Consider the following 24,507-nt stretch of genomic DNA (forward strand, 5'->3'; position numbering starts at 1 on the left):
ATCAGACTCAACTTAAAGAGATAATAATAAGGACAAAAAAAGACTGAACCCCTCAAAAATAATGCATATGTAATAATATTAAAGGCTACAGAGAAATCCTTATTAAAAAGTAGTGAAGAAGTCAAAGAAACAGTATTGACTAAATTGAAAATTTCAATTTAGTCAATACTGTTTTTATTGACTAAATTTCACTTCCTTGCCTGAAGGAAGTAAAAGTTAATACCCTTATGAAAACCAGAAACAGTTGTGTTCTAATTGAAGCAGCCAATAAAGAGGATATAGAAACTATACAGGGACATTCTGAAATCCAAAAACTAGGATTACAAGCTTGAAAAGCCAAAGGGTAGAAACCCAAATATCATTATCCTTGACCATGCCTAAGACCACCCCCATGAGAGAGGTCATGATGGACTTTTATTATAAAAATTTCAGTGAGCAATTAACCTTAGATGAAGTGGCTAAGGAATTCCAAATCAAACATGGAACAACAAATAAAAACAATGGCCAATTAAATGCCATTGTGGAACTTTCTCCAAGGGGATGGACAGTCCTAAAAAATCAGCAGAGCATCTGTGCTGCTGGCTCCTTAGATTCAGGGAATATTTCCCAGTTACAAAATGTTGCAGTTACACTGCTACAGATTTTGTCATACAGCCAGGCAGTGCCAGCAAAAAGACCCGATCTGTGGCCACTGTGCAGTCACTGGCCATGATTATAAAAACTGTAACAGTAGAACCACACAACCTAAGTGTGCTACATGTAAGTTGGCCAAAATAGACTTTCACCATAGTCTTAGGGACAATAATTGTCCCAGCTATCAAAAAATGGTAAAACAGCTTAAATTGAGAACCAGTTATGGGCCTTAATGTAAACCAGACTTGTGACAGAGCTCTAAAGTTCATTCCAATTAAATGCTCACAGAGCATATACAGTTGTGGATCAAATCAAGCTTAAAGCAAGAGAAAATATAGATATCCTGTTAATACAAGAGCCATATACTCATCAGGGTTCAGGGATACCCTAGAACATACAGAATAATAGAATCTTCACATGAAACCTCACTAACAGCAATATTAATTAGAAATCCTTCTTTTACAGTTAAAAAGATTAACTCTCTATGTTTCCCATTAGCAGTTTGTGCACAAATAATTAGTCAAACAGGATCCTTTCGTGTTGTATCCCTCTACTGTAGGCCAGGAGAGGATATAAATCCCAGCATTCATTATCTACAAAATGTACTGATAATTCTTCCAAATTCTAAGATAATAGTCTCCATGGATGCCAACTGTAGGTCAAGCCTCTGGCAGGCACAGCTGTACAGTTGACAGACCAGGAATACATAATGGCCAACTCCTAACAGACTACCTAGCCACTTCTACCCTACAGGTAATAAATACACCCCATAACCTACCTACCTACAGTAGTACACTGTGGGAAAGTGGTATAGATATATCTTTGGCCACTGCTTCCATATATACCAAAATTACAGATTGGATGGTCCAAGAAGCTTGGACCACCTGACCAATAGGGCTATAACTTTTACCTTAAAGAGACAAATAGAAAGCCAGATATAGCTACCCCAAGATATAATCAGATACAACTTAAAGAAAGCCAACTGACAGACCTTCATAGGTGAAATCGAAAAGCAAATAGAAAAGCAGCAGACTCAGATCCATAACAACTGTAGCCCAGATGAACACAACCTAAATGTCACAATTATGCTTCGAAAAGCATCAAATCTAGTAATACCCAAACTAAAACCAAAGAAAAATACTGTTCCCTGGTGGTGGTGGTGGTGGTGCCCTAAACTTGATATACTCCGGTAAAGGGTGCACCAGGCCAGAAAACACTTCCAGAGAGCAAGGGCAACTTGGCCCCAGAATGAGGTTGATGCTCTGAAAGATTCCTATAGGACTCTCAGAAACCATATACAGGCAACCCCCATATAACATGGTACTTCTACAACATGGTTTGAGAATTGCAGAAATCCTTGCACAACACAGTACTTATGTAATATGGTTTCCCTCTAACACTGTTTTGAGAATTACAGGAAATCTTGCTTAACAAGGTATTTTTGAGCTTTTGCACCCTGCTATTATGTTAGATATAATTTTCAATGTTTCCATTCCTTTTTGTGAATCGCTGCTGTTGACTCGCTAGTCGTTATCACATTCGTGATATTTTTCTAAAGCACATTTCTCGAGGTCACTACCATAAAACAATAAAAACAATTTGCAGTTCCTGATTTGTTGGCCTTTTCTGTTAGTACAATCAATTATAAATGGGTAGTAAACTCGATCTTCTTGCATTTGCTATAGTACCGATAGCTTGAATTGTGGGTTTCACGTTATTATGGTGAAATATGTTTCCCCTTCCATGAAATATTCAATCATATAAAAAACATAAATAAATTTTCAGAAACTCATTACTTCCTATCTCACTTGTGCATATCATGTTTGATGCAACTTGTGTGTGCCGTGTTCTTTGTTATTAATTGCTTATAATTTTTACTGTTTAAAAGTCAGTGAACAGAAATATCAATTAGTTAGTATGTACATATTACAGTATGCATCAATTAAGCTATGTATGTAAGCGTAAATTTATTTTTATTTTGCTAACTGGAAAATATTCTTCTGATTTTCACATATCATTTAACTTTGTTAATCGGTAAGATAATAAAGTTAAATTTGCGCTTTATAATTTTAAAGCGGGAGTCCACTGTATTTTGTTGGGAGATCCCTGGGTTAGGTTCTGTGCTATTGAATTTGTGCTTGTTTGAGACCATAAAACATTGACTTCAAAGCTTGCAGTTCATGCCTTTTAAAGAGAGCAGAAGATACACGAAATCTAGATGCTGCAGAAGAGATTGTGCTAGCAGTGATGAAGAGGAAGAAAATTAAATGAACGTACATTATCTGACATATAAGTATCACAGTTTGTAAGGTAAGATGTTTGTTCAGTTATTACTATTTAAGTTACTACGATTATAAAAATAAAGTTAAAATATTAAGTTATTACTGCTATAAAAATAAAGTTTCCAATAGTTATTCAAAAAAAAAAAAGTATTTTTGTTAACTTTTGGAACATAACCCCCCCCCCTTTTTGTATTGGTTTTCAGTCCTGTCTAACGCGGTTTTGCATTACATGAGATTTTGTAGGAACCAAACTACCGTGTTATACGAGGGTTACCTGTACTGCTCTAATAAGGACAAAAAAGAAACAATGTTTCCAAGCCTCTGTGGGGATGTCCTTTAATGTCAACTCTTGGGGTGTGGTCTACAGGATTGTCACCAACAAACTGCCAAGAGGTGACGTGGTGAACTCTACAATTAAGGTGGATTGGAACCCCAACTCACACTTGGGTGGACTCTGTAAATAACATATTAGATCAGTTATTCCAGTCTGAGAACCAGGGTCAGAGTAACATAATGGCCAGCAACATAAATTATAGCAATATCAATAGAACCACCCTGCACCATGGAAGAACTTCAAGCAGCACTCTTAAAAACCAAAAACAAAAGTGCCCTGGACCTGACTTAATTGAAATAAAAACCATTAAAAAGTTAGCAGAAATCCTGATACTCTACTGAACTTATTTAATCACTGCTTGGCTGAGGGTTTATTCCCACAAGTATGGAAACTGGCTATAATTAGATTAATCTTAAAGAATCCAGGAAAAAATTCTACCGAACCTAAATCATACGGACCTATAGCTTTATTGCCTGTTCTAGGAAAAATTATGGAACACCTACTCCTCTATAGACTTAATTTATATTATACTGAAGCTAACCTAAATTCTGAACAGCAATTTGGTATCAAGCAAGGATCCTCAACTGAGGATGCCATGTACTATATCCTAACAACAGTAAATAGTGATCAAAAGTACATGCTAGCAATATATATTGACTTTCCTAGTGCATTTGACATTCTCTGGTGGTCATGTATCCTCAGAAGACTCCCCCAGACAAATGTACCACAAAATTTATATCAATGTATAAACACCTGTCATGATAACAGACGTGTAGCCAGTATGCACACAGTTTCAAGAAATAAAACACCCAGTTACAAAAGGTTGCCCACAGGGTTCAGTACTAGGTCCATTCTTTTGGACCTCTGTGCTTGATGAATTCCTGACAAAAGATTTAGGCCTACAGACAGTGTCGCCTTTGCTGACGACCTTGTCTTATTGGTAAAAGGTAACACCAGAAGGGTGGTGGAAGAAAGAGCAAACTTGGCACTCAAACAACTGCAGTAATGGGCGCTAACCCACATGCTCAAAATTTTGGGAGAAAAAACTAAATGTATCCTACTGAAAGTAATTCTAAGTATAAGACGACAACCGGTGATAAAAATAGGTGATACCTCAATTCACATGGTCCAAGAATTGAAATACTTGGGCATAATTCTAGACTCCAAATTAACATTCTATCCACACCTGTCATACTTGGCCAAAAAAGTCCAAAACTATGCCAGAATGATTGCCAGAATCAACAGAGCCGATTGGGATCTCAAGCACAGAACCCTGGCACTCATTTACAGAGCAGTGTTTTTACCTGTCATCTGTGGTGCTGGCATATGGTTCCATCGCACAGCCATAGTTAGAAACAGAGCAAAATTAAATAGCATTCAAAGAACAATCTTATTAATAATAACTATAGCATGCTGTACAGTTAGTATCCCGGCCCTGCAAGTTTTGGCTGGTACTCTACCATTGCACCTTGAATTTGCAAAAAAAGGGCTATATTATAGACTTAAAAAAGGAATCCCCATGGGTTTCCTAGGCATAACCCCAAACCTTGCCAATGACATCAAGGCAGAGAAACGACAAATTACCACACGACTACATCAGATATGGCAAACTGGATGGGAGCAAGAGACCACAGGTACTACTACCAAAATGTTTTTTCCACAGGTGGCTATGGTTAGCCTAAAACCACCTAAGTGGTATGCTTCAGGACTTTATACATTTCTGTTGACAGGTCATGGATCCCTTAAAGCTAAATTGCACTCTTTGGGACTGGCCGATGACCCCCCCCCCCACTGTACCTGTGGCGAAAGTAAGGATTGGGCACACGTTCTTTATGACTGTGTAATCTATGAAAATCATCATAGAGAGTTAATCACAGAAATTGGACCCCTTCCTAAGGGCCAAGAACACCAATTCATCATGGAGGCCTTTTACAAGGCCTTCACCAAGTATGCTCAAAACATTTTTGAAATCTACCAAAACTTGCAGAGACCAAATATATAACCAGCCCATTTCCCTCCCCATGCCCAGTGAATGACAAAATCTCTACATGACTGAATATACCTGAATTGACTGAAATTACCGGACTTTACCAGATTTGAGACCCTGCCTCTGGGGACTCCTTTGACTCATTGCCAGGGGACCATAGAGGTAGGAAAATAACCAAATGTGACTGATGGGAATAAAGGCAGACTGGTACCAGCCAAAACAGACTGAGTTCCCAAACATGACAACACTCACAGGAAGGATTTTAAAGAGACTGGTATAGACATGCAGCCAGTATTACTTGTCAGCTGGAAAAAACTACTAAGCTGCAGGATTCTGAAGTATGCTAGTATGAATGAGGATCGAATGAATGAGAACTGGAGTGAATGTAAAGGTGAGAGTATGAAAGGAAATGCTAGGAAGGGTGAGTGAATGATAATTTATGCCTCTGGGGATGGAATGTGTGAGAAAGGGTGAGTGCTGAAAGAGTAAATGTGGTAATTGAGTAAAATTAGCGAATGACTATGGAGTCCAAGTTAAATGAGCTGTCTGAATGTAAGGGCGAAAAAGTGTGCCTGGATGAGTGAATGAATGCAAGAAATAGTTTTTAATGTATAAATGTCAAAGGCAGAATGTAAAAGTATGACAGGAAGTTTGTTTAAAAAAAAAAAAACACTTTAGTATTAGTATAATTGTTATATAAATGCGTGTGTTTTTGTTTTTTTTTTGTTCAATTAATATGTAGATAAATATTCTCCTAAATTTGATTATTTGTATGTCATTTAAATTGTGTGAGCTTTCTTTAAATTATTTGCTTGGTTAAATTGTTGCTTTGTCTTTAAAGCAATGGTTATTGTTAACAAGCATTGAATTATTTTAAAAGCAATAATTGGACAGGCGTGATTGACAGCTTGGTGTCAATTTTGCTTGTTTAATAAGTCACTCCCCCTGGTGTGATTGAGAATGATGGATGAATGGGAAAAAAAAAGTATAAAAAAGTTATAAAAACTATAAAATGTTGCCTTGAAATGTAGGGGTAAAAAAAAACTAATATTGCATATTCTATTCCAGCCTCTCCACCAGATGGATGGCCATGGGAACCTTATGGACCCCCAAGGTCATCCATGCTGTTCGCTGTTCCTAGCCGGCATGCTGTCCCAGGTGCGACACAACCACCAGCATAGCTCAGCTGCCGCCATTAGGTCTTCCTAGCCATGCTCCCTTGCATGGTGGTCCTTTGCCTCCACTCCCCGGGGGAGGTTACCCCTAGTGTCCTCCTCCCCTTGCCACCCCTCTTTCCCTTCTGGTGGAGCATGGGCTTGCTCCACTTATTTGGAGGTCATCTTCTTTATGGACCCCTTATCTCTGTCTTTCCTCCACCTTCAGTCTCCCTCCCGTAACTTACTACTAGCGTTCAAATCATTGTTAAATTGCTTGAGCCCTACCCCCAAAAATTTAATAACATTAAATTGCATAACTAGTACTCATTTTGGCTGACCCCTATCTATAGCACGTATGTTTTTTTTTTTTTTTTTTTTTTTTTTTTAGGTCTTAGCCGCTGAAATCTCAGGAAATTAGGTGGCAGGACCTGCCAGAGTAAATAACTATAATACTGATGTCTCCATGGGGCAGAGTGTGGGCAACGTTGGGTCCAATTAGGGCCCAGCGGCCAAATGACCAGAGGAACTATGGTACATGACACTACACATATACAAGATCCATACACATTTAAACCTCTGGCATTGACAGTGTTCTGTTTCACACTTACAATGTATACTATGCAGAGATGGGGGAACCCCTGGTGCCGTTTGACACTAAATACACTCTGCACTCTTTCCTAACGTAGTATGAGGCAATGGTCGGGCCACACCTAGAGTACTATGTACAGGTCTGGAGGCCTAATTTTAGGAATAATGTAGAGTTCCTAGAACGAGTACAAAGAAGGGCAACAAGATTGGTGAGGGGAACAAAGGAGTGCTCTTACCAAGAAAAGCTTAAGTTCTGCAAATTGCATTACCTGGAGAGTAGGCACCTACGAGGTGATCTGATTGAGGTTATAAGGCCTTGAATAGGTTGAACAAACTGAATGCTGATGGGATTCTTCCTCTTGCTCAGATTAACAACCTGAGGGGGGACAGATTCAAATTGAGGAAAAACAGTTGTAGCATAGATGTGTGGAAATTTGCCTTTAGCCAGCGGGTAGTTGATTGGTGGAACAGACTTCCATCTTTTGTTGTGGATGTTGATAGCCTAAATAAATTTAAGGCTGAGCTGTACAGGCATTTGGAATGAATGGAGGGGTGAAATGGGAGGTTTTTTTTTTTTTTTGGCTGATGCTGCATAAGCTTGCTTTCTTGCGTCATATGCCTCTACTAATGCTAATGAGCTGAACATGTCTTTCTTGTGCACGTGTTGCAGAGGGACAATGCAACAAAGGGCAAACATCAAGTTTTGTGTTCAACTGTACCACAGAAGTGTTTCAAATGATGAAAGAAGTACCGTATTTCCCCATGTATAAGATGCATCTTTTTTCAAAAAATGTGGGGTCTAAAAACTGGGTGCATCTTATACAGTGGTTGTAGATTTTTTTTTACTTGCATTTCCCGCTTTTTCGCGCTTGTTGTCTTTGCGCTCATTGTTTCGCACTTGTTACTGGTATATTAGGTTACATTTTGCCACATTCTGCCCAGAAATGGCTCAGAAAAGATTTTCGTACAGTGCTGAATTCAAGTTATGAGGAGTTGTATGAATTTTATAATGAATAAAACTTGAGTTCAGTAACTTTATATAATACATTTTTTTTTTCAAATTTCGGGCCCCAAAATTAAGGTGCGTCTTATACATGGGGAAATACGGTATATAGAGAGAATTGTCTGTCTCGTGCACTGATGTTCAAGTGGCATCAACGTTTTGCCCATAGTAGAGAATCACTGGAAGATGACAAACATCTGGTCCTAGAAAAAATGGTTTTAATGCCAGAGTTGAATGAAAAGATGCAGAAAATCATTACCAATGACTGATGTGCAACACTCCAAATTATTTAATAAGGAAACCATTCAACACAAATAATAACCCAGAATTTGAATAAAACGAATGTCTGTGGCAGTTTGTTTCCACATAAGTTAACAGATGGTCAATGACAGATGCAAGTTCAACACTACAAAGAACTTATTCAGACTGCTGAAAGGAAACCAACTTCCTGAATTCACTTGTTGCAGGTGAGCAGATGTGATGTTTTGAGTACAACCCCACAACATAGCAAAAAAAGTGCAGAGTGGAAGTCGGCAAACTCTTCCAAAGCCAAAAAAGCTTTGGAAGAGTTTGCCGAAAATCGAAATAATGCTCATCACTTTCTACAATAGTAAGGGAATTGTGCACAACCAGCTTATGCCCATTGGCCAAAGTGTTACTACTGAAACATTTTGAAACATTTGTTGCAAAGAATCGGTCATGTGTGTCCTCAATAGGATGAAAACAGTAGTTGTGTTCTTCTTGCACAACAACACACCACCTCTTAGACTGTTATCGTTTGGGAGTTTTTGGCTAGTAAATAAGTACATACTGTTTCACCCACTGTATTCACCAGACTTAGTCCTGAAGCTCAAGGCACCACCGAAATTTTCATAATGTCAAGAGGTGATTATCCCCTTGTATAAGGCAATGGTCAGGCCACACCTTGAGTACTGTATACAGGTCTGGAGGCCTCATTTTAAGAAGGATGTAGAGCTGCTGGAACGAGTACAGAGAAGGGCAGCAAGGTTAGTGAATGGAACAAAGGGTTGCTGTTAGGAAGAAAGGCTTAAGTTTTGCAAATTACAGTGTCTGGAGACTAGGCACCTGTGAGATGATCTGATTGAGGTGTATAAAGCCTTGAATGGTTTGAGCATGCTCAGTGCAGATGGGATTCTTCCTCTTGCTCAGAATAATCACCTGAGAAGGCATAAATTCAAATTGAGGAAAGATGGTTGTAGGATAGATGTGCGGAAGTTTGCCTTTAGCCAGCGGGTGGTTGATTGCTGGAACAAACTTTCATCTGTCGTAGAAGCTGATAGCTTAAATAGATTCAAGGCAGAATTTGACAAACATTTGGAGCGAGTGAATGGGTGAAATAAGGGTTTTTTTTTTTTTTTTTTTTGGCTGATGCTATATAAGCTTGCTTTCTTGCATCATGTGCCTTTGCTAATGCTAATGTCAATGCCATTTAAAGAGGTGTGATGAGAACATTGAATTGTATACCAGCCATGGCCTTCCACCAGTCATTCCATTTGCTTTGTGGGTGTTGCGTGGAGCATGTAGATGTGGGAGAAAGTTGCTTTAAATAAATCAAGGTTAGTTTACTCATACGGGATCATTATTTTTTTCTAGCTTCAGTCTCGTTTTCCAATTACCGCACTGTGTACTGTAGTTACAGCATAGATTTAAAGGGGGTGATCTTGTCTGACCATTCTGATTGGATTCTATGATGCAATAAAACAAGAACTAGATACAAAAAATAATTTTTAAATCATACACTTGGATACAGTAGCATAGGAATGCCTTGGCATTGAGGCAGGTGCCAAGGGCGCTGGTATCAGAAGGGCACCACACTTCCGTGCCAAGCTATTTCGACACCCCCCGGCCAGCTGACGAAATGCCGCCCTTAGATGATGTCACATCAGAATGAGAGCAGAGGGCAGGGTGAAAATTAATTTTTGCCAAATGGCGTATTTTCAGAGGGCGATTTAAGTCTTCATGCAACCTTAAATCTGAGACATACTGCATAGCATCATAGATCTATTTGCCATCCAGAACGTAACTTTGAAGGGACCAATCAGGCGACCGCTTGATCAGCACATGCTCAAATGCATAGCAGTTCATTGCAATTCAGGTATTATGTACATTCTATGATACTGAATAAATTAGAAGTTGCGTGTATAGTGTTTTTGTGCTTGTTATACAAAGAGGTAATCAGGAATATTGTGATTTTAATTTAAAGTTTTCCTTGAAATTTTGTCGTATTTTTGATTAGTAATGTATTAATTTGTGTTTTCCAAATAGATTAAATAGGCTAAGTAGCATTCGGTAGCACCTCATTATTGCATCAGTGCAATCAAATTTTGGCTGGAATATCTTAGCATAACCAGTAGCACAGAAGAATAGTAGGCTTTTAATTGTAATAAGTATTTTGAAGGTTTTAATCACTTTTTGGGCATATATATTTTGTATTTAGCTAAGGATATAATTAATTTAATGTTGTGATCAGCACGGTATAGCGTAACTTGATATATCTTGAACTTGATTGCTAAGGTATAACATAAAACTATATAGTGGAATATTTATTACTCCATTAGCTTAGTATAGTATTGTATAGTCACGTATAAGATAATAAATTAATCAATTAAATTTATTAACTTTATTAATTTTCATTGTTAATTAATTAAATTGTATTTAAATGGAAATCAGCCCCAGACTAGTGAAGAAGTTAGGTGCCAACTCAGCGTTATAGGTTTTGAAGAACAGGGTAGATGCCCTGAAAGGACTTAAATTGGAGGACCCATCAAGTGCTCTCAGCTGCCCACATCAATGCCAGGCTTGTACTTGATCATCAGGCAACCTTCAGAGCAGAATGTGCTGGCCCCACAGGAGCTAGTTATTGTCGATGACTATTGTCAGGAAGACAGGAAATATATTGTGCAAAAAAAGATAGGTGGAATAGTACCAGGGTATGCCTGCCAGGGGCAGAAGTTGATGATGTTGTGCGGATATCACCTTTTAAGGACACAAAGGGTGATATTGTTGTACATGTTGGCACTAATGACATTACAAGTAAGAGGCTTCCAGAATTACTCAACAAGTACAGATCAGTGTTGAAGAAAAGGTGCGAGATAGGGTTAAATTTGAAAGTGTCTTCAATTCTGCCCAGACCTGATAGGAGGGAGTATATGATGAGAGCCTTGTCAATCAATTCAGCCCTGGAGAGATTGTGAGTCTCATAGGGTAAATTTTTTTTTAGCTTGGTCTGTGCTTGTTAACAGGAGAGATTGTTTCTACAGGGGGATACACTTAAATAGAAAGAGTGCAAGAATATTTGCTGATGCTATCAAGGCAGTGTTAGGTGAGTTGAAAAACTGCTAGCTTGTGGGGGGGGAATTCACAGACTAATAGATTAATGATAGCCACAGGCAGAGGTGAAAGTGATTCTTGCACTGCTTCTATTGGAATGAGCAGCAGCCTGCAAAGCGAGATACTGGTGTTTTCAAGGGCTGCTGGGAGTCATCACGGAACAAGTAAATATATGGGTTGTGTTGGGGTAACTAAGATTAGGAATAGGTGCATGTATATTTGCACGTACACCAATGCTAGGAATATAGTAAATATCTTTGATGAATTTGAGGTGCTGATGAAGAAATCAAAGGCTGATGTTGTTGGGATATCAGAGGCAGGCATTAGCATTTAGCATTAGTTGAGACATATGATGCGAGAAAGCAAGCTTATACAGCATCAGCAAAAAAAACTTCCCTTTTCACCCATCTGGTCACTCCAAATGTTTGTCTATTGTAGATATAAGATAGTCCAACAGCAAATTCAAAATGGGAAGCATTCAAAGACCGTATCTTGGAAGCTACTAGGCTTTACATACCAACTAAGAAATATTGTTCAAGGTTTAGGCCAAAATGGATGTCAGATGAACTAATGAGGCATATGGCAGAGAAGAAAAATGCATGGGATACTTACAAATTAACACATGACACAGAAGCCTATGATAGATACAAGTTGATATGCAACCAAGTTACAAAGGAGGTTAGGCAGGCGAAGGCAGATTACGAGAAATCCTTGGCAAGGGATGCAAAGAAAAACAGCAAAGAGTTCTTTACTTATGTAAACTCTAGAAGGAAGGGGATGAATCAGATTGGTCCACTTGATATTGATGGGTCAACTGTTGATGATCCTGCTCAGGTAGCTAACAAACTAAATGAATATTTTGCATCGACATTCACACATGAGGAGTTATTCAGCAAGGGGAATGCCAGAGGTGTATTCAACTCTAGCAGTAAGCTACAGAATCTTGAAATAACTGGGAGTAAAGTGGAGGAGAAACTGTTGAAGATAAACACAAGAAAGGCACCCGGGGTGGATGGGATCTATCCAGTTATATTAAAGGAGGCAGCAAAGAAAGTAAGCAAACCCTTAGCCATAATTATGAGAGCTTCCTTGGACTCAGGGGAGGTACCCATAGACTGGAAATGTGCAAATGTGACCCCAATTCACAAAGGAGGATCAAAGGCTGACACAAGTAACTATAGACCTGTGAGCTTAACTTCTGTTCCAGGAAAATTAATGGAGGCACTGGTTAAAGAAGCACTGCAGGATCATTTAGACAAGACTTCAGTTATAGCTCAGACACAGCATGGTTTTGTTAAGGGGAAGTCTTGCCTGACCAACTTGATTGGATACTATGATGCAGTCACAAAAGAACTGGATGCAGGGAATAACTTTGATATTATATACTTGGATCTTAGAAAGGCTTTTGATACTGTTGCACATGGAAGACTGCTACACAAATTGGAGCAGTGTGACATTGGAGGCAAATTGCTGCTATGGATAAAGGGGTGGTTGAGTGGGAGAAGACAGAGAGTGGTAATCAATGGACACTGCTCATCGTGGACTAATGTTATTAGTGGAGTCCTCAGGGCTCAGTGTTGGGTCCATTATTGTTTTCTGTATTTATAAAAGATATTGATGATGGTATATCAAGCTTAATGTCCAAGTTTGCAGATGATACAAAGGTTGGCAGGGTTGTCAAGGACACTACTGACACTATGCTGCTGCAACAGGATCTGGAAAGGTTGAGCAGATGGGCTGAGAGGTGGCAAATGAAGTTTAACATTGACAAATGTAAAGTACTACACATGGGAAACAGCAACCCCAGAGCAACGTATCAACTCTGTGGTACTACACTGACAGTGGTAGAGAATGAAAGGGACTTGGGGGTGATTGTGCAGGCAGATATGAAGTTCTCTGAGCAGTTCAGACGGGCTGCAAGAGTAGCTCATGGAGTATTGTCAATGATATACAGGAATTTTTCCAGCAGGGATAAGGAGGTGATTATTCCATTGTATAAGGCAATGGTCAGGCCACACCTAGAGTACTGTATACAGGTCTGGAGGCCTCATTTCAAGAAGGATGTAGAGCTGCTGGAACGAGTACAGAGAAGGGCAACAAGATTAGTGAATGGAACAAAGGGGTGCTCTTACGAAGAAAGGCTTAAGTTTTGCAAATTACAGTGTCTGGAGACTAGGCACCAGCGAGGTGATCTGATAGAGGTGTATAAAGCCTTGAATGGTTTAAGCATGCTCAATGCTGATGGGATTCTTCCTCTAGCTCAGAAAAATCACCTGAGAGGGCATAAATTCAAATTGAGGAAAGACAGATGTAGGATAGACGTGCGGAAATTTGCCTTTAGCCAGCGGGTGGTTGGTTGGTGGAACAGACTGCCATCCCTTGTGGTGGAGGTTGATAGCCTAAATAAGTTTAAGGCTCAGCTGGACAGGTATTTTGAACGAACAGAGGGGTGAAGTGGAAGTGGTTTTTTTTTTTTTTTTTTTGGCTGATGCTGCATAAGCTTGCTTTCTTGCATCAAATGCCTCTGCTAATGCTAATGCTAATGCTAGTCTGTAATCAAATCACAAAGGATGTTAGGCAAGCAAAGGCAGATTACAAGAAACCTTTGGCAAACAATAAAAAAACAAAACATTAAAGACTTCTTTACTTATTTAAGCTCTAGAAGGAAGGGGATGAATCAGATTGTTCCATTCGACATTGACAGTTTGATTGTTGATGAACCTGCTGAAGGTAGCTGACAAACTGATTGAGTATTTTGCATCTACATTTACACATGGGCAGGTCTGTAGGGAAGTGGAATCCAGAAGCTTATCAAACTCTGTCAAAAAGCTAAATGATTTTGTAATAACTGAGCGTAAAGAGTTGGAGAAATTGTTGAAATTGAACATAAGAAAGCACCTGGGGGGAGGAATCTATTCAGTTATATTATAGGAAGCAGCGTAGGAAGTAAGCAAACCCTTAACCATAATTATGAAAGCTTCCTTGGACTTGGGGGAGGTCTCAATGGGCTGGAGATGTGCAAAAGTGTCCCCAATTCACAAGGGGGATCAAAGAGTGACACAAGTAATTACAGAACTGTTAGTCTAACTTCTGTTCCAGGGAAAATAATGGAATCACTGGTTAAGGAAATGATGCAAGATCATCTGGACAAGACTGCAGTTATAGTTCAGACATAGCATTGGTTTGTTAATGGGAAGTCTTGTCTGACAAATTTGATTGAATACTATGATGTGGCTATAAAGGAACTGGATGCAAGAAATAATTTTGATATCATATACTTGGCTTTCAGGAAAGCTTTTGACACTGTTATGCATGGAAGACTATTGTACAAATTAGAGCAGTATGGTATTAAGGGCAAGTTGCTACAGTGGATAAAAGGGTGATTGAGTGGGAGAAGACAGAGAGTGGTAATCAATGGACTAATGTTATTAGTAGTCCCCCAGAGTTCGGTGTTGGGCCCACTGTTGTTTTGTATGTTTATCAATGATATTAATGAAGGTATATCAAGCTTAATGTTGAAGTTTGCAGATGATACAAGGGATGGCAGGGTTGTTAATGACAGTAATGGCAGTGTGCTACTGCAACAGAATCCAGAAAAGTTGGGCAGATGGGCTGAGAAGTGGCAACTGAAGTTTAAGATTAACAAATGCAAAGTGCTGCATATGGGTAGAAGTAACCCCAGAGAAATGTACCAACTGTGTGGTACTTCACTCAGTGGTAGAAAATAAAAATACCCGAGAGTAATTGTGCAGTCCAATATGAAATTTTCTGAGCAGTGCAGACAGGTTTCCAGAGTAGGTCAATGGGGTATTGTCAAAGATATACAGGAATTTTGCTAGTAGGGAAAAGCAGGTGACTATCCATTTGTATAGGGCATTGGTCAGGCCACGTCTTGAGTACTACATACAGGTTTGGAGGCCTCATTTTAGGAACGATATAGAGTTGCTTGAGCAAGTACAGAGAAGGGCAACAAGATTGGTGAGGGGAACAAAGGGTTCCTCTTAGCAAAAAAGCTTAAGTTCTGCAAATTGCAGCATCTGGAGACTAGGCACCTGCGAGGTGATCTGATTGAGGCTAATGAGGCGTTGAATGGGTTGAGTAGGCTCAATTTTAATGGGAATCTTCCTCTTGCTCAGATTACGAACCTGAGAGGGCATAAATTCAAATTGAGGAAAAACAGTTATAGAATAGATGTACAGAAATTTGCCTTTAGCCAGCAGGTATTTGATTGCTGGAACAAACTTCCATCTTTCATTGTGGAAACTGATAGCTTAAATAAATTCAGGGAGGAACTGGACAAACGTTTAGAGGGAATGGATGTGTGAAATGGGTTTTTAGGCTCCATAGTCTGACGAAGGACCCTTATAATGGCTCTCGGTTGTCTGTCTGTCCATCTGTTTGTCACAGCATTGTATTTCTGGAACCACCCAACCTATTGACTTGAAATTTTGCATGGGTTTATACATCATGCGGGCCAACATAACGCCATATTGATTGTTGTTGACAAAAATTTGTCTAAGAAATGGGGGACATAAATTTTCGACAACCTATAGCTTATTATACACCATTGGAAAGAGCTCAACGAATAGGTTTAAGATATAATTTTAAAATATTTTTAAAATTAAAAATGGCGGCGCCAGAGAGGAAAATGTAATTTTCTTGTCCCCCCCCTCTCTATTTCTGTCGCTAATGGAATTAAAAATTTAAAAATCACATTAGCTATGCATTATTCGATGCTTATCAAGGGAAAACTATTCCAATTGAAATCTATCATTTACCTTTTGTGTTAAAATTAAAAAAACAATTTTTTTTTTGCACTTCGATAGCATGCTTCTTTGTACTAAGTAACTCTCCTTTTGGTGACAAAAAGGTTGCTAAATAGTTAGTTATTAATTCTATAAAGGTCATTTATAAAATTTGTGACGAGAAGTATTTTTTAACAATTTTCAAAGCTGGAGTTGTCCCGGCAAGGAGGTACATAGAGAGTCAGTGTTGAGGTGGTGGCAGTGGTGGGGAGGCGTATGTGCGGAGCCTTGCACGGCCCTCACCTGCCAGTCGCATCTCCCCCAAGACTTTAATTGCTTCTCCAGGAAAAAGTCAGTCACTTCTCCCACCCTTGTCATTCACAACAACTGGAAAGACTCAAAAAGACAACGTTTTTATTAGTTCCTCAGTTTTAGGCTAAGCCGGGGTACTCGAAACATTTTTCATTTATCATAAAGCTCTCTATTTGAGATACTACACTAACGACTATTTGTGACTATGGACCCTTCATTCTGAGTGCCCAGCACTCAGTAGTTGACCGATTTATTTATTTATTTTTTTTTTTTTGGCTGATGTTGCATAAGCTTGCTTTCTTGCATCACATGCCCCTTCTACTACTAATTCTTGATTCTTGTGTAAATTTATAAATGTAAAAATGTTAAAAAAAACAATTACAGACATGTTGTCAATGTTTTTCTGGTGTTTCTTGTTAATTTATGATTCATTATGTAGAATTGATAATTAATACATATATCTTTCCTAATAGGAAAATTCTTGAACTCGGTAGTGGCACAGGACTCACCGGAATAGCAATTTGTAAGCTCTGTGATCCAACTTCATATATATTTACTGATTCCAGTCCTGAAGTAATAAGGTTACTGAAAAAAAATATTACATTAAATTTTTCTGCTAAATCTGCAGATGAAAATGTTAATTTAGTAAAGAAGCATGATTCTGAATCTTACATAAATGAACAAGAAATAATGCTGGAGGTGGATCATCATGTCTGCCATGGTGCAAAAAATGATAGAAAAATAAAATGCACAAGCTTATGTAGTGATAGTAGTGCCTGTGTTGTTAAGTCAAATGTATCCTCCAAAAGGAGTAGCATCCCACATATTGAAGTGCATTATATAGATTGGGAACATGTTCATAGGGATGAACTTTTGAAATTGAAGCCAGACATAATTCTTGGTGCAGGTACATAATTTTTCTCATTTATTAAAATTGGTATTTTCAAATAGTTAGTGCTTTGATATATACAGGAAATTAGCAGACATAGCAAAACAAATAACATTGGTTTACTTTAACCAAACTGGTGAAAACAAATTGTTTAAGTTTGTTTTCTGTTTTGTCCCTAAAAAATGTTTCTGTTGTCAACATTCTGTTCCCATAAAAAGGTATAGTGCAACCTTGATATAATGCAGGTGTCTGGGATAACTTTAACACCTGCATTGTAAGTAAAGCATGTTATAGCTGAAAATAAAATTTAATAATTTTTTTAATGTGAATGCACAATGACTAAAAGATTACTTATTAAGCAGGTGTTTTTATATAACCAGATTTCATTTTTAATGTTTGTTTTTCTTTTATTTTTACTATTTTGCTGTTGTTGGACAAAATGGGTTAAATGTTTTAAATAGCAAATGCACGGTTACTGTAATTTTTTTTAATAATGCTGTACTTTAAAATAAAAATATTAAATAGCAGTACTTCATATACTTAAAAAATGAAATTTCAAAATTGTCAATTTCTTATAATGATACCACATTTACAAAGAATCCAATTTGCAGTATACTGCATAAATAGGAAATAAGGAACAACTCAGCCACATAATATAACAGCTGCCATTATGGTAGTCCTGAAAATCTACACTGAGGTGAAAACCAATGTCTTGGAAATAATTTTTCCATAGAAAATAATGTTGTATTATAGTTGGGTTACATCCTGGAATTGGCACCTCCGTAGCCAGGTGGGAAGGAGCAGCAGTGTGTAGCACACGCTTCTTGATTAGACCGGGGTTCGAGCCCGTCACCACCAAATACGTAGGATGCGGAAAGGTCAAGGAATGACCACCGCATATCCCGGAGCAATATGGCCTTAGTTGCTAATGCTCCTAAAAACCAAATAACAACATCCTGGATTATATTATGGGACTCCCCCTATACAATTAGTATGGGGGAGTCCCATACAATTTGTCCAGATATTGACTGGAATTTTTGGGTTGGTCACTCACACACACTAGCAAGGCTTTTGTGGATTTATTGGATGATTTTTTTCTACATCAGCATGTTCGGGAGGCAACTAGAGGGAGTAATACTCTTCATCTGATTATCAGTAGTGATTCTTCATGCATTAAGAATCTGCAGATAAAGGAACCACTAGGTTGCAGTGATCACAGTGTGCTGAAGTGGGATTTACCCAAAGAGGTAACTACCATCAGGGGTAAAGGGAAGGGTTTTTGCTTTTGTAAAGGTGACTGCGGTGGTCTGAGACAGTATTTAAATTCTATATGGTGGGACCAACTGATGATGTTACCAACAGAAAATTCAAAATGGGAACCATTCAAAGAATTTATCTTGGAAGCTAGTAGGCTCTACATACCAACTAAGAAATATTGTTCAAGGTTTAGGCCTAAATGGATGTCAGATAAACTAATGAGACATGTGGCAGAGAAGGAAAATGCATGGGATACATATAAATTAAAGGGTGACATGGAAGCCTATGATAGATATCAGCTGGTCTGTAACCAAGTCACAAAGGAATTTAGGCAGGCAAAGGCAGATTATGAGAAATCCTTGGCAAAGGATGCAAAAAAACAACAACAAAGAGTTCACCTATGTGAACTCTAGAAGGAAAGGGATGAATCAGATTGGTCCATGGATATTGATGGTTCAACTGTTGATGATCCTGCTCAGGTGGCTAACAAACTAAATGAGTATTTTGCATCTACATTCACCCATGAGGAATTATTCAGGGAGGGGAATGCTAGAGGTGTGTTAAACTCTGGCAGTGAGCTGGATCATTTTGTAATAACTGAGAGGAAAGTGGAGGAGAAATTGTTGAAGATAAACATAAAAAAGGCACCCGGGGTGGACGGGATCTATCCAGTTATATTAAAGGAGGCAGCAAAGGAAGTAAGCAAACCCTTAGCCATAATTATGAGAGCTTCTTTGGACTCAGGGGAGGTACCCATGGACTTTAGATGTGCAGATATGACCCCAATTCACAAAGGAGGATCAAAGAGCAACACAAGTAATTATAGACCTGTTAGTTTAACTTCTGCTCCAGGAAAATTAATGGAGGCACTGGTTAAAGAAGCACTGCAGGATCATCTAGACAAGACTTCAATTATAGCTCGGACACAGCATTGTTTTGTTAAGGGAAAGTCTTGCCTGACCAATTTGGTTGGATACTAATGATGTAGTCACAAAGGAACTGGATGCAAGGAATAACTTTGATATTATATATGTGGATCTTAGAAAGGCTTTTAATACTGTTGCACATGGAAGACTGCTGCACAAATTGGAGCAGTGTAGCATTGGAGGCAAATTGCTGCTATGGATAAAGGGATGGTTGAGTGGGAGAAGACAGAGTGGTAATCAATGGACACTGCTCATCGTGGACTAATGGTATTAGTGGAGTCCCTCGGGGTTCAGTATTGGGTCCATTGTTGTTTTCTGTATTTATTAATGATATTGATGATGGTATAACAAGCTTAATGTCCAAGTTTGCAGACGATATGAAGTTGGTAGGATTGTTAAGGATACTAATGACAGTACGCTGCTGCAACAGGATCTAGAAAAGTTTAGAAGATGGGCTGAGAGGTGGCAAATGAAGTTTAACATTGACAAATGTAAAGTACTACATATGAAAATCAGCAACCCCAGAGTGATGTATCAACTCTGTGGTACTACACTGACAGTGGTAGAGAACGAAAAGGATCTGGGGGTACAGGCAGATATGAAGTTTTCTGTTCAGTGCAGACGGTTTGCAAGAGTTGCTCATAGTGTCTTGTCAATGATATACAGAAATTTTTCTAGCAGGGATAAGCAGGTGATTATCCCCTTGTATAAGGCAATGGTCAGGCCACACCTTGAGTACTGTATACAGGTCTGGAGGACATTTTAAGAAGGATGTAGAGCTGTTGGAATGAGTACAGAGAAGAGCAACAAGATTAGTGAATGGAACAAAGGGTTGCTCTTACGAAGAAAGTCTTAAATTTTGCAAATTATAGTGTCTGGAGACTAGGCACCTGTGAGGTGATCTTATTGACGTGTATAAAGCCTTGAATGGTTTGAGCATGCTCAATGCTGATGGAATTCTTCCTCTTGCTCAGAATCATTTGAGAGGACATAAATTCAAATTGAGGAAAGACAGATGTAGGATAGATGTGCAGAAGTTTGCCTTTAGCCAGCAGGTGGTTGGTTGGTGGAACAGACTTCCATCCTTTGTTGTGGAAGTTGATAGCCTAAATAAATTTAAGGCTGTGCTGGACAGGTACTTGGAACGAATGGAGGGGTGAAATCGGACCTTTTTTTTTTTTTTTTTTTTGGCTGATGCTGCATAAGCTTGCTTTCTTGCATCATATGGCTCTACTAATGCTAATTTTCTGGGGGAAGCATATTTTATACAACCAACAGACCTGAATTTTACTGTACTGCAGTATAATTACAGAGAATACTAACCTGCTGTCAGTAGAAGCAGCTTATAAAAAAAAATAAGTGTTAATTAATTCATGCACTCTTTGCATTGTGCCTTTAACAGTTTCTGCCATTATAAATGCGATTTCATCCTTGAAAAGAATACCATATGCTGTTGTTTACAAAAATTTATAACTGATTATATTACAGCTGACAAATTGGGTAGCTGGTTCTTCTTTCAAAGGAAAATATTTGTTGTTGGTTTTTTTTTTTTTTTTTTTTTGAGTGTCCCATGTGCAGTTAGTGTTTCATTGATGCATTTGACAAATTGGATAGCTGGTTCTTCTCTCAGAGGAAAATATTTGTATTTTTTGAGTGTCCCATGTGCAATTAATGTTTCATTGATGTATTTTTCATTGCTGTAGCTAAGTAATTACTTCTGGATAACTACTGTTGTTTATAAAAATTTAATCATCTAATTGAGGGAATATAGTGCAGAAAAGCGTACAGTAGTTCAGTGGTCCATTCGTAAACTATTGCAGCATCTGGTTCTTTCTGTGGGGTATAGGTTTTGCTGCTGCTATTTCCTATTGTGAAATTTGTTTTGCCATAAACTGAATTTTTTTAAATGTTTCTTTTTGGGGAACATGATTACATTCACATTATATCTGTAACCACAGTTTCAGTAATGGCATATTGAAGTTGCCTGTAATTGTAAAACTGATGTCATAAAATCAAATAAAATGTGACTATGTATATATAATAAATATACATAATGTATATATAATAAATGTACCCATGCACTTTTTTTTAATCTGTTAGCCAGGTGACTTTCATTATAAAGGTTGAAATTGAATGAGGGCCAGCTAAAGCCAGAAGGTTGCTAACCCCTGACCTGCATGACTTTTTCTACATTGCCTTATTGGGATGGCAGCAATATCCTTGACTTGGTCATTACTTAAAATTATACATTTGAAATCTTCAAGTTAAGGAGTCACTGACAGGCAGTAATACATGCAAAATCGGAAATGATTCAGAAAATAATCACTGCACACACATTTTCACATCTTTAAAAAGATATAAAGATACATTTAAAAAGATACAAGATGTAAACTGTGGATGACCTAATAATTTATTGGCCCACTATAGAGGATTAGCAAAATCAATATGGGTGATATGCAGATTTTTTGTCCATTCAGCCGTGAATTTATTTCAAACATGCATGTCTGTTGATGACATACAGAAAAAGCTAACAAGGTTTCAGAGGAGAATGATAAGTGAGGAATTGTAGGGGAAATGTTTTTGTTATTGCTCAGAATTAAAAATTTACAAGTTAATAGTTGACAGTGTGCTGAAGAAATGATTACCTTGCCGTCCATTGCATTAAAGATTACATTGATTACAGGCCAGCTTATATCTTCCATAGGCTTCTGTGTCCCCTATTAATTTATATGTATCCTATGCAATTTTCTTCCCTGCCACATGTCTCATTAGTTCATCTGACATCCATTTAGGCCTAAACCTTGAACAATATTTCTTAGTTGATACGAAAAGCCTAGTAGCTTCCAAAATTAATTCTTTGAATGCATCTAGAATTTGCTGTTGGTAACATCATCAGTTGGTCCCACTTTATAGAATTTAAAAGCTGTTCCAGACCACCGTAGTCATCTTTACGAAAGAAAAACCCTTCTCTTTACCCCTGATGGTAGTTACCTCATTGAGTAAATCCCACATCAGCACACTGTGATCACTGCCATCTAGCGGTTCCTTTATCTTGCAGATTCATAATGACATGTTGCCATGTCAAAGACTACTCCTCAATTTCAACTCCTTATTCAAACCAAACTTTTTGGTTTGGTTTGAATAAGAAGTTGAATTTACTGAATTTGGAAATTTACTTTTGAAGCTGAATTAAAGTTTACTTTTTGTTTTATTTTCACAATTTAAATTTATTTTAATTTTTTTTTTCAGGAAGTAGTCATGCAAAAATGAGTGAGAGACACAATTCTTTGTAAAGATAATTTTTATATTTTGTAAAAGAAATCAGTTTCCAATACAATAAAATAAATTGTATATTCAAAATTTTGTGTGTATGTGTTTATGTATTTTTGTGGAGAAGGGGTCCATCACTTTCATCAGATTCTCAAAAGGATTTTTGACCCAAAAAAATGGTTAAGAACCACTGCTTTAGGGAACCTGAGTTTGAGCAATCAGGGGCAAATGTATAAGTATTTTTATTACACTTAGAGCGGAGCTACATACATCGGTGAATCTCCATGAATTTTCTTGATAGAGGTGAGCTCACAAGCATTTGATAATAAAAAGTCCAATGCACATCAAACATGAACTGTGGACTATTAGAAATGTGCCCTGCAATGCAGACAAGTCATACTACATGCTGTTCCAGTTGGTGTGTGTTTGGGCATGGAGGAAGCCTAGAAGACACTGACCACTTAATTATGTTATCCCAGCAGTGAAGTTGGATGAGATATTGTGGTCTGAGGATTGTTTCTCATGGTATGGACTAGGTCCACTTTTTGCAGCACATAGAAATCTGAATGCTTCATCCTACAGTGATGTTCCTGATAATTCCATGTGCTCTACATTGTGACTAGATCCTGAGTGACCAGTCAAATTTTCTAATGTGATACCTAGTATTTTTCCTAAGGTGAATACTAGTTATTGTTTTTCTTAAAAGTTCTCCTTGCAACATTCTTGATGAACACTCAACATATTGTCATTCCATTTGCATTGTACTGCTACACACTAGCAATGCACTGCCACTTACTAGTGACACACTGCCCTTTATCAGCTCACTTTCACCGTACTATTCTTTACCATTTTGTGTGCTTAGTCTGGTCATCAAGTGGCACAGTTGCCTCTATGTGGCAAGGCTAATTTGGGAGAAGAAATTCTCTCTTTCTCAGGGTTAAAAAGAGTAGTAGTGGACATAAATAAATATTTACCACTAGATCTGAAGAGCTCTTGTTAGTGTGACAGCTATGAAACTATGACCACCCTTTGTTTCCCCCCCCCCAGAAATTTAAAAACAAATATGAAAAAGCTGGAACTTCTAGCATCCCTAATAATACATTCTTTGTCAGCTTGACCCATGAGCAGACTCTCCATTTGTGTCATTCAGAGATGTTTAGAAAATGCAACAGATCACCAAAAATGGTCAGACAACTCCACTCAGTTGACATACTGATCGTGACCAATCAACTGAAGCAGTCAGAGTATTTATTAAAACTAAGTGGAATCCCAATTAAATTTACTCCACATCCTTGCTAAACTACTACAAGGGAGTTATAAGTGAATTGGACCTATTAGATATTTAAAAAAAAAAAACGAAAGCATTTGGGAATAACTGAGTCAGAAAGTATCACAAGCAAAATAAAATGATCCTGAAGGATGCTAACCTAGTTCCAACATACACCATTTTACCTACTTTCCCACACTCACTTAAAGCAGGATACTTAAATTGCCATGTCAGAAGTTTGGACGCTCCTAGACAGCATACCAAAGTGATGCAGCCCATGCAAACTAATGATCTGAAAACCATACATAAATTGAATGTACTTCTACATCTCCACAATGCCCTAATTGCATTGGAAAAAAAAATGAAATATATAAGATCAAAAATAATTTGCCAGGAAGCCAAAGAACAAGTTAAGTTAACCAAACTAAAATATACATGTGCTTCTACCAATCAATTACCAGTCTGCAGCAACCCAGACATAATGGCAAAAATAGGCTTGATTTTTG

At 38.0% G+C, this 24,507-nt stretch overlaps 1 protein-coding gene across 1 annotated transcript in view; it reads left to right on the forward strand.

Annotated features, from left to right (window-relative positions):
• The window catches only part of LOC150076467 (protein-lysine N-methyltransferase EEF2KMT), a 196,603-nt gene that overhangs the window by 129,250 nt on the left and 42,846 nt on the right, over positions 1–24,507 (forward strand). Inside the window, exon 6 of the mRNA XM_090387367.1 lies at positions 16,866–17,299. Within this exon, the coding sequence (XP_090243493.1) occupies positions 16,866–17,299 (434 nt within the window). The remainder of the gene's footprint in view (positions 1–16,865; positions 17,300–24,507) is intronic.

The sequence above is a fragment of the Mastigoproctus giganteus genome, chromosome 13 (genome assembly GCF_048544385.1).
Source record: "Mastigoproctus giganteus isolate SK-2022 chromosome 13, ASM4854438v1, whole genome shotgun sequence".
Lineage (NCBI taxonomy): Eukaryota > Metazoa > Arthropoda > Arachnida > Uropygi > Thelyphonidae > Mastigoproctus > Mastigoproctus giganteus.